The sequence below is a fragment of the Fukomys damarensis genome, unplaced genomic scaffold, assembly GCF_012274545.1.
Source record: "Fukomys damarensis isolate Sample0158 unplaced genomic scaffold, DMR_v1.0_HiC HiC_scaffold_27, whole genome shotgun sequence".
NCBI classification, from domain to species: Eukaryota; Metazoa; Chordata; class Mammalia; order Rodentia; family Bathyergidae; genus Fukomys; species Fukomys damarensis.
The window spans coordinates 23,335,466-23,346,872 of record NW_022900939.1 but is presented as its reverse complement, the minus strand read 5'-3'; the positions used below and the strand labels follow the sequence as shown (position 1 = coordinate 23,346,872).

At 52.6% G+C, this 11,407-nt stretch overlaps 1 protein-coding gene across 1 annotated transcript; it reads right to left on the bottom strand.

Moving 5' to 3' along the window:
* Positions 1-5,194: 5,194 nt before the first annotated feature.
* On the bottom strand, positions 5,195-11,379 carry Slc25a45 (solute carrier family 25 member 45). The gene is given in 8 exon segments (XM_019209314.2): positions 5,195-5,674; positions 5,798-5,998; positions 6,001-6,052; positions 8,993-9,178; positions 9,453-9,524; positions 9,661-9,704; positions 10,530-10,691; positions 11,112-11,379. Coding segments are annotated over 7 exon segments (861 nt in total). The 5' UTR covers positions 10,567-10,691; positions 11,112-11,379; the 3' UTR covers positions 5,195-5,405.
* Between the last annotated feature and the right edge of the window lie 28 nt (positions 11,380-11,407).

The following is an 11,407-nucleotide window of genomic DNA, read 5'->3' as shown; positions in this document are numbered from 1 at the left end:
GGACAAGCTCTCCCAGTGACTTTTACACATATCAAAGCCTAATAATTAGTGTCCTGGGTGCTCCTGAGTGGAAAGGCGCTAGCTGAGAAAGTCGTGTGGTAGAAGCACCTTGACTCCTAGTTTCTAGAAGTTCTTGCTCCTCTCACAGAAAGTGCAGAGTCTGCCAGGGGCCAGTTCCCAGATGACTGAGCCCGAGCCTGCTCTTCGCATGCCTCACTTTCGTCTGGGAGCCCTTTGGTTGGACTCCAGGAACTCGTCCAACACAGTGTGCTGCCGCAGCTGGACACAGAGGAGGGGACACAGAAGGCACTGGAACATACGGGCAGCTGATCATTCTGAGGAGACGCAGTGCACACGTGGAGGGGGAGGTGGTTCACAGAAAGGGGTAAGGAGTGGACAGGTCTCACTCATCCTTTTTTTTGTTTGTTTGTTTTTTTGTAGTGGGGATGGAACTCAGGTCCTTGCGCTTGCGAGGCAGGTGGTGGAACCACTGAGCCAAACCCCCAGCCCCTGACTCATCCTTTGTAGCCTACAATTTCCCTACATAACTAGTTAGTAAGAGAGTAAAGAGTATTTATTTCTATATCTTGTTTGTTTGTTTTGAGACAAATTCTCCCTCTGTAGCCTAGGCTGGCCTGTTACTTGAGGCAAGCCTCCTGCCTCGGCCTCACAGGGCTGGAAGCACAGGTGTGCGCCACCACACTCAGCGTTTCAGTTTTAATTAGGTTCTTTTAGGGCTGGTAATTATGTGAGCCTGGGCTTCCATTTTTCCTCTCTGGTTCTATGCAGAGACATCTCCAGCAGGGCCTGGAGCTCCCTGGCCCAGCTCCTCGGTAGAGCTGGAGAGAGTGGCAGGACGTGGGGCCACTGAACTCCAGGCCCCGGTCTTTTGCACTAACTCGTGTCAGGGGCTGCTGGCTGGCCCAGGAGAGCAGGCCTGGAGTGGGCAAGTGGAGGACCAAGCATGGCGTGATCAGGGAAAAACTCCTTTTGCTGAAGGCCGTGCGGGGGAGACAATACACTGTTGGAAAAGTGTGCAAAGAACAACGGAGACCTGGAAGGAAATGACTGAAGTGTTTTTTGCTTGTGGAGGTTTTTTTTTTCTTTTTAAAAATTTTCCATGCTGGGGACCAAATCCAGACTCACATCTGCCACTGAGTTATGCCCCAGGCTGAGGTCAACGTTATGATTTTTTCACTATTATTATTTTCTCCTCTTTTGAGATAGGATCTCGCTGTGTAGTTCTGCTTGGCCTAGAACTCACTATGTAGCCCAGGCCGGCCTGGAATTTGCTACAATCACCCTGCGTCAGCCTCCCCACTGTCCCCGGCATCCTAGACACTTCCTGAAGCAGTTCTGGAAGCCTCCACGGTGGCTTTACAAGGCGTAATCAGATGTGTGTCGACTGACTGTGAGGGCGAGGGATCAAGCACTGTATGAGACGCGTTCCGAGGGCCAGTGATGTAGAGGGTGGAAATAATTTACCAGCAGGCAAGGAAACGTTTGTTCAGACCAGAATACATTATCAGACAGACAACAGGCAAGTTTCCAAGACAGGAATTGTGCAGTCATAAGGGACAGAAGTTGCGAAAAGGTCTTGGCAAGTCTAGGTATCTCAGGTTTTTTGTTGTTGTTGTTGTTGTTGTTTTTTCAGACCATCTGGTTCTTGTTGGCCATTTAAGAATAGCTTTGCTGTTTCTAAAGTTGTACACTCAAGTTGCAAACCGTCATGGCTTTCTGGTTAGGTCTCACAAGAGGCTCTCACAAGAGGGATAAGGATGTCTCTATGCTTTAACTTTGGGAGAAAGATGAAGCATTAGCTCATTGGAAGGAAATAATAGTTTTTGTATTCATTTTTATCTTGTACTGTTTCTTTTCTTTTTCTTTTTTGAGACAGGATCTTGCTACGTAGTTCAGGTTGGCCTTAAACTCATTTTGTAATCTAGGCTAGCCTCAAATTTACAATGATCCTCCTGCCTCAGCCTCCCAAGTACTATATTATAGACATGTGCCACCATGCTCACCTACTCCTGGTTCCTTAAACATACTGTTACCACAGGATATTTGCACATGCTCTTCTTCCTGTTTATATGCCTCCCCACTCATCTTTCAATTCTGAGTTTCATATCACCTACAGAGGGAGTCCTTACTCATTCCCTCTGGTGTGTTAGTTTCCTTTGTCTCATGCCAGTGGTTCCAAATTGCCTGGCGGGTTTTTAAAGCAGATTTCTGAACTTCAACCCTGACTTTCTGACTCAAAAGTTTTGTGGAGAATCTGAGACCTTGTATTTCACTAAGTTGCAGATGCTGCTGATGCTGTGGGGGGAGGGTCACACTTTGAGAACCTCTGGCCTGTGCTCTTACTTAATCTCTCTTCCGGTTTTCAATTCCACACTCCTCTCTTGTGGTTGTTTGATTATATCTGTCTCTCCTTTTTATTTTATTTCTTCCTGGTACCAGGAATTGAGCTCAGGACCATGAGTTTGCCAGGCAAGTGTAGCACCATTGAGCTACATTTCTAGCCCTTCTGTCTCTCCTTTAATCTATGAGCTCTGTGGAGCAGAAATCTTGCTTGGATTTCCTAATTGACAAAGCTCTAGCTGATAAAATGCTGGGAACAGTTTATGTGTCCGTCAGCAGGTGAATGGCTAAAGGGCATGTACATATTCACAATGGAGTACAACTCAGCTGTAAAGAAGGATATTTGAGTCATTTGTAGGAAAATGGATGCACCTTGAGAACATAGTACTAGGTGAAATGTTGATTTATTTTGGTTTTGTTGTTCTTGTTTGTTTTTGGTACTGGAGATCTAACTCAGGATCTTGTGCTTGCAAGACAGGCAGTGGCACCACTGAGCTAAATCCCTGGCCCGGCCCTTATTTTGTTTTTTTGAGGCAGGGTCTCACTATGCAGTTCAGGGTGATCTTGAACTCACTATATATTCAAGGATGTCCTCAAATCTGTGGCAATTTCTCTGCATTAGCCGAGATTACAGGCATGGGATTACAGGCGTGTGCCACCATGCTAGTGAAATAAATCAGACACAGAAGATTAAATATTGCACGGTTTATATGCGAAACCCAAAGTATGACTCAAGAGCAAAATAAAAGGCAGACCTTTTGCAAATGGGAAAGGGAATCGAGGGATGGAGGGAGAGGAGAGATAGGGTGCTACCGACCGTAGGGCAGCAAACACGGGATTTCACGAGGAGATACAGGTTCTCTGAAAGGTGGGAGCAGGTTCGGCGATGACAGTCAGACAAAAGCACTCAACACCGAGGTGAAGCTTGCAAATGCTGCTGCAATTTTATTTCTAACTCCAGGTGTTTATATACTAGTTTCAAGGGCACACCACAAGAGTGATTCCAGTCACAGGCAGGCATAAGATAGACAATAGTACTGTAAAAATTAAGACCACAAGGTCAAGGTAAGACCACACCTCTATACCATCACAAAAGCTAAGACCATTAAGTCAAGGTAAGACCACACCTCTATACCATCACAAAAGCTAAGACCATTGAGTCAAGGTAAGACCACACCTATACGCAGTCAGAAGGGGGGAAGTTTGTAAGACAAAGGACTGGCTTTAGCATGTCACCTTCAGGTTCACCTTCAGGACTTCACAGTCCGGGGCTCAGGGTCAGCACTTTGGCCGCCCATCCTCTTGTGCCTCAATATCTCCACATCTCTAGGAACATCTAATTGTTCCTAACCTTTCTTGGGCCCAGAATACAATTCTACAGATAATGAACAAATAGTAATAAAGACAAAATAGAACAGAATTATAGATGAACCCAATGTCCCCAAACTGCAGGCAGAGGCCAGCTATTCTCTTCACGGCTGACTTTGCATGCGGTGTGTGCCAAGGACCTCCAGGAGGCTTAACCCCGTGGGGACGATACCTCTGGTCTGGTTTCTGCCAGGTGACCGGCATTGTCACGCAGACTCTACTGGCGTGGTCGTGGCAATAGGGGAAGGCAAAAGGAAATAAAAAAGGATCTAGATGCAATATGTACACATACCAACGTCCCACAATGAATGTACTCATTATGTATCACAGACAAACTAATACAAAGCACTCTGGCTGGTAGATGGTGGCATGCAATGAATTGCTTTTGAAATTACAGAATGGATGGATGAGTGAGTGAATGAATGAAAGCAAACGGGGCTTCTAGTTCATTCATCTGGAAGTTCAGTGTCCTAGATTTTATGCAGAGCTCTCTTACTATAAGGCAATTTGATTCCAGGTCAATTATAGCACACCTCGACTGACTGACTCATTGCTATGGGGATTGAACACAGGGGCTTGCACTGAGCTACATCCCCAGTCCTCTTTTTGATTTTAAGACAGTGTCTCACTAAATTGCCCAGGCTGGCCTTGAATTCCTGCCTCTGCATCCAGAGTAACGATTTATAGACACTCATCACTAGCTGGGCATGGTGGTGCACACCTGGTCTCAGGACTCATAGGCTGAGGCAGTAAGATTAAAAACTGCCCAAGCAATTTAGCCACTTAGTGAGGCCCTGGCTACAAATTTTAAAAAATAAAAAGGGCTGAGGATTCTGCCACCTGCCTTGCAAGCGAAAGGTCCCAAGTTTGATCCCTGGTATCAAAAACAAAACAAAAGGGCTGAGGATGTAGCTTGGTGCAAAGGCCCTGGATTCAATCCCCAGTACACACACACACCCCCACCACACACACACCAAAAATATCCATTTTGACAATTTAAGTTTGAAATAAAGGACAAATGACATTTTAAAAAAATTCAGACAGGCTGGGCAAGGGCAGGCAGGAAGGCCCCCAAGACACCATGCTGCCCCTGGGCCCTTGGAGGGCAGGTGACCAGAGGGAGGACGGAGGCACCTGCAGTGCTCTGTCCTTGCTGGCCAGAGGTGAGAAGCCTTCCAGGCGTGGGTCGTGAGTGACAATCATGTTTAGGTCCACAAAGTGACCAAGGGAGAAGGAAGCCCGGTGGGGAAGGACAGCCAGTGGGGCACCAAAGGCTCTGGGAGCCCCTGAAGGATTCTGGGCAAGAAGACAAAGGGCCCTGTTCGAGCTCATGAGAGGAGAGGTTTGAAAGGAAGGGTGAGGGGAGCCAAGTGTGCTGTTTGTGGAAGCCAGGGGCTGAGTGGCCTGAGAGACGAAAAGCCAGATAGGGCTGGGACGTTACCAGCTCCACCAGCTGGTTCATGTGTCCCGTGCTTCCTGATTCAGAACCAAACGTGCTGAGATTCGTGGTGCAGAGGCTGGATCGCCAGTGTCCTGATCAGGTGTCTCCTCAGCCCCATCTGAGTAGTGTGCTGCCTGGCCCGGGGAGGCCTACACCTCCTCCACATGCACTGCAAGCTGGGCACCCTCAGCCTGGCCTCCAGGCTCCCAGGGCTGCTGGCATCACCAGGCCGGGCTCACCCCCACACGCGCAGCAGGTACTCATAGCAGAGGAAGGTGACAGCATTGACAGGAAAGGCACGGGCACTGTTGATAGTAAACCCCCGGAAAAAGACTCCCAGGCCCTCCTGCCAGAAGCTGGTCACTATGCAGTCCAGCATCCCCTTGTACGCTCTCTGGTTCACACCACCCATCTGCATCCGGGCCTTGATCACGTCGAAGGGTGTGGCTGTGACCCAGGAGGCGATGCCTGCAAAGCCTCCTGCCACCAGCACAGTGGTTGAGCCTGGGACAAAGGAGGCCTGGGGTCAGGTCAACCTGGAATCGAACAGCTACCTCCACATCCAACCTCCCTCTCCAGCCTCTGCTGTGACACCTCTGTCCCCCACCCTCTCACCGCTTCACTGACTGGGTTGCTGGCCAGCTGGGGTGTACTGGTGACAGAGCCCTTCATAGGTGACGAAGTAAAATCCCAGTGTGGGGGTGTCCCTCAGCATCAGGGCCCCAGATCCTCGGAACAGCCCCCGGGGCCCCTCCTCTTGGAAGATGGTGGCTGCACAGTGCACGGGTCCCCGGTACTTGGGTGGGGGGCTCCCTGGCTGCACCCTCGACTCTGATTTTGCAGGCGGACTTTGATGAGGTCAAAAGGGGCCAGGGAGTAGGCCTGTTGGGAAGGAAAGGAGAAGGCTCTAGCTGGGGCTGGGGCTGGGGCTGGGCTGCTGACTGACAACGTAGAAGGGTTGCATGGGCCTCTGGGGCACACACTCCCACAGCCCCACCTCTCGAACATGTGGCTGAGCATGGGCCAGGGCACCCGGACACAGTGGGGACAGGCTTCCTCCTTCAGGGTTGGTGCTCACAGTGCTTCCACATTCGACAGCACCGAGCTTGCCTGGCAGGCACAAGACAGTGGAGCGTGAGCCTGCTTGTTTCTCCAGCAGTGGGTGTGTCACTGGCCTCCCTTCATCCAGGGATGAGCATGTATTTGCCATGACTGAGGCTGAATAAAGGATTCTGTCACCATGGAAGAGGCTGGGGGAATGCTCACCTCATGGGCACTGTTCTTTTGGTTGTGGTTGTTTGTTTGTTTGTTCTAATGACAGGGCCCAGATTCATAGATTCACATCTCCCAGAGGTCCCCAGGGGCCTGTGCTGGGCCAGCCCTTCCTGCCCGTCACCAAGCTCCACCTACTGGTGCCCAACAAAGAGGTTCCTGAACAAGCAGGATGGTGATCTGGTAGGTTCTAGAACTCTACTCTTGGCTTAGGCAGACAGGAACTGGATTTGGGGTCTCACTGAACTAGACCTGAGGGAGGGTGAGTGCTAGGGGATGCAGAACTCGAGGAAGAGCTTACGTTTGGATCAAGGAAGGAAAAGATGCTGAAATTCTGCCAGGTGTAGTAGCACAGGCCTTTAGTCGCAGCACGGGGGAGGCTGAGACAGGAGCATGACTGAAAGTTCAAGGCCATCCTGGGTTACATAGTGAGTGTAAGACCAGCCTGGTCTGCATAGCAAGGACTGTCTCAAAAAAGCAAAAAGCAAACCGAAGAAGAAGCTGCTGAAATAAAAAGCTGCTGAAGTTCAGATGGAAACTGAGGTCCAAGCCGAGGTTGACCTGTTATGGTGGGTTAGATTCATTTGTCCTCCGAGAGATGGCTGATGACGACGGACTCTGGTGACAGCCTTTATTCTAAGCCAGGGTCTCCATATGTAGTTCAGGATGAACTTGAACTCTCTACGTAGTCCAGGCTGGCCTCAACTCACAGTAATCTTCCTGCTTCAGCCTTCCTAGTGCTAGGATAACAGGAATATGCCACTATACCCAGTTTTTTTTTTTTTTTTTTTTTTTTTGAAACAGGGTCTTGAGGTCTTGTTGTGTAGTTAGTTTAGGCTGGCCTTGAACTCATGATGTAGCTCAGGCCAGCCTTGAACTGGCAGCAGGCCTCCTACCTCAGCTTCCTGAGTGCTGGGATTACAGGTGTGCATCACAACGCCTGGCTGCCCTGTTTGCCCTTGCGCCAGCAGGCAGAATGGTGGGCCGGGACCCCTTTTGTGGGATGGGTCCTGATGCCGCCCTCTGGACCCTGCTGGCATGGCTGAGGTGAAGGGGTTGGTCTCCCGAGCCTGGGCTCCTGGATGCTGAAGACAAGCCTGGCCAGAGGTGGGGGCGCCCATGCAGTGGGAGACATGGGCATCAGATGCTACTTCCCCGTGGCAGGGCCAGCCTCAGCCAGAACTAAAGCAACTTTCATCCTGGGCAGGGCTTAACAGTTTCTGCCTCTTTGTCCCGCCTACCCAAGCACACCCCGGCTCCCGGCTCCTGTTACAGCAAAGTCACCATCTTGAAGGCAGATCCAGTCATCTCCTGGACTGCTTTCTCCCCATGCCCTGACTGTTCCCCTGCTGTTTCCTCGTGTGCCACTAAGGCGTGACCGAGGAGCCAGGCTGGCTCCTGTCACTCCGCTTCACACTCTCAGTTCTCTTCCCCGTTTTTGAGGGGTACAGGTCTCAGGATTTAGGAGATATGTAGACCTATGCCCCTCACACAAGAAGGGGCAAAAGAGAAGCCAGGACATCTGGAGTTTCATTAATCATTAATTCATGTGAATGAGCACCCTGACTTTGTCCTCTGGTCTTACTCTGTACCCCGTGCCCTGTGAAGTATATCAGGGTATCTGGGTGTGGTGGTACGCACCAGTAATCTCAGCACTCTGGGAGGCTGAGGCAGGAGGAGCCCAAGTTTGAGCCCAGTTTGGGCAATTTAGCAACTCAGTGTGACCTCATCATAAAACAAGGGCTTGGAATGTATGTCACTGTGAAACCCTGAGTTCAGTCCTCAATATTGTGGGGAAAAAGTTGTGTCAGGGTCATTAAGGTAGGCACAGGTTGGGGATGGTGCCAGGCACGCGCCCTGCTTAGTGCTCAGAGGCCCCATTAAGCTCAGGTTCCTTCTGGGGCCTGGAGGTCACTCTTACCTCCACCCTAGTTCTCCAAGAACACTACAGTGCTGAGGGCAAAGACCAACCTAAATGACTAGAGCGACTTAATTATTAATGTCCTGGGCCTGTCCTAGTGAGAGCAGTGATCTGGCCACAGGTGAGGCTCACAGAGCACAGCAGCCAGAGCCCATAGGTGCAGGCTGAGCTGGGCAGGGCAGGATGAGGACCAGGGCTGCCCTGGGGCCCCCAGAGAGGCTGAGCTCTTAGTTCTGCTGGAGTCAAAGGTGGCTGCAAAGAGTCATGTTCCAGGGCCAGGGGTTTAGCTCAGTGGTTCTGGCGCCTGCCTTGTAATCACAAGGACCCAAATTCGATCCCCAGTACCAGGAAAAAAAGAGCTGTATTCCTGCAGCTCTGAGCCTGCAAACCCCTCAGCTGCTTCTCCAAGCGCCCTGTTGGCACCACCCTGCCCCCGTTCTGTGTGAACCCTGCTATGAGGCCTGCAGCCTGGCAGCCCCTGAGCACACCAGGCCTCTGGGAGCAGGAGCAGCTGTGCTCCCTAGGAAGGCCCGTCCGTCTGTCCGTCCGTGGCTGTGAGTTGCCGGAAGAAGACAGATCCCACAGGCTGTCACGGCCTCACCACTGCATGCCAGGCACTGCCCTCTCACCTGCAGAAAGCCCCCGGTGCAGCCCGCTATGAAGATGTGTGTGTAGCTGGGCAGCTGGGCCCGCTGGTCCTGGTGGGAGGTCGCTGTGAGCACCTGCAGGGTGTTGCTGTAGACCCCGAACAGGATGGAGTTGACCAGTGCTATACTGGCGATCGGGAAGCTCATTCCCTTGAAGAAGCCCAGGATCTGCAGAGCGACGTGGTGGCACTAGAGTAGGCACAGCGGGCCTCATCTGCCCTTTCCAGCCTTGGCCATATTCCCCTCTGGCCAGACACCACCCCAACCCTTGCCCTGGGGAGGTGGTGTAGGTGAGGCTGAGAAGGACTCTGCTCCACACACAGGGAGCTACGCTACCACCTGGTGCCCCGAAGGGTCCCAGGCTCAGGTATTATCTCTTCCAGAAGCCCTGATGGGAAGAAGGAGGAGCTTAGGCTGCCCGCCCCTGATGAGAGCCACCCACCGACTCATGGTGGTAAATCTTGGCCATGCAGTCTGTGATGCCCCGGTATGTGTTCTGGGTTTGCAGCCGCACCTGGATGGGGAGGACATGGCAGGTAGGGCAGGTAGGCAGCTCTGTTCTCTGCCCCGGGAGCAGGATGCCAGCAGGCTGGCAAGGCTGAAAGGTTCAAGCAGGACCATCCACTCCTGGGTGCTTCTCCTGGACTCACCTTTAGGGTGTCAAAGGGGTAGCCCATGACCAGGCCCAGAGCTCCTGTGGTGACAAGAAGGTACTACCAATGAAGGCCTTGTGCCAGGGCCAGGAAGCAAGTCTGAGACAGGAGAGAAGGATCCAAGCAGGAGGAGAGAAGCCTGGCCTCCTCGGACAGCTTCCATTCGATGTCACTACCCCTGCCTGGTCCCCCACACAAGGCATTGGGCCAGGGATTAAGACCCCAGCCCACCCGAGGGGACATGGAAGGGAAGCATACATGGCAGGTGCACTGTCCTCTCAGCATTGTGGCCTTAATTCGTAGACCCTGCCCTCCTGGAACTTACCGGCCCCCTACTGCCGCTGTGGGGACCGTCCAGAGGTCCTACTGGCCCCAAGCAAGGAGACCCCACCTCCCCACTGCTTCTGGAGTTCAGGGAGGGCGCAGCCCCAGGAAGCATTTAGAATGTCCCTAAGAGGAAGGTCATCAGAAGCTGGGCTGGGTACACACCCACAGCAGGCCTCTCGTGGTACAGTGGCACCCGTTACCTGATAGGAAAGAGGCCCGAAGGGGAACTTGGGACAGCAGATGAGGGCAAAGGTGGACTTCTTTCTGGACTCCACAGGATGGGATCAGACCCCAGGGGCTGTCCAGCCCTCAGTGCGTGCCAAGCAAAGGGGCCTTGGAATCCAGGAGCAGCCCATCCAGCCTGTGCTTCCTCCCTTCTCCTCCTTGCTGGTCACCTCCATGAGGCCCTGGGGACAGATGGCTCCAGGGGACTCTCAGGGGATCAAGGCCTTGGTCTCAGCTCCTCCTGTGTCACCCAACTTCCCTAGGACGTGACCCAGCACGGGAGGTGATGTGACAGAAGGAAGAAAATGCCTCACCTGAAATCCAGCCAGCCACAAACTCCTCCACCGGCATTGTCTGGGCTGAGGCGGGACCTGGCAGCTGGCAGCTCCACAGCTCCGCAGAGGAGACTGTCCAATTGTAACTTGTCCCCTTTCCCTCCCCTGGGCCTGCAGATAATCTCCCACTAATGTTTAACCCTGGTTGGAGGGTGAGAAAAGTGGCCCAGGGCCCAGGCATCAGGCAACCAGGAGAGGGGAGAAGGCCAACCTTGGTGTCGCTGAGCATGGAAGGGGTGTGTGGAGCAGGCCAGTTCATGGGGCCCAGTGACAGTCCACAGCAACCCTGATCCCCTGCCTGGGCAGTGACAGCCTCGCTGTGTAGCCACAGAGTCCCAGCTAGCCAGACTCCTTTCAGGCAGCCTCAGTCAGCCAGGGACAGGCCCAGCCCTAAGCCCCATTCACGGACCTTGCCCACCCCACAAGCAGCAAGGACAGGTAGTGGGAGAGCCTGGGCACCAGGGGGAAGTCCAGCTTGAAGCGGCCTGCAGGAGCCACCCAGGGCAGGCCCGTAGGGGAGCAACCCAGAAAGGAGAGGAGCGGCCTCCCGAAGTGACTCACCAGGCCCTGAAGCCTTCTGCTTTCTCCCAGAGTTGTTTATGACTCCTCGCAGTGAGTCACACCTCAGCCTCCCTCAGCCCCCTCTTCCCTGGGGGTGACTATGTAAAGGACCCTGTGTCTGTCTGTGATGGCCCCCAGCCGCTCTGCGCTTGTTTGCTTTCTCCCTCTAGCCTTCCAACAGATCCCAGAACCTAGATATTGAACTTCCTGGCACCAGTGAGAAAGAAATTCCTTTATGAAGAGAGAGAGAGAGAGAGAGAGAGAGAGAGAGAGAGAGAGAGAGAGAAAACCCAAAT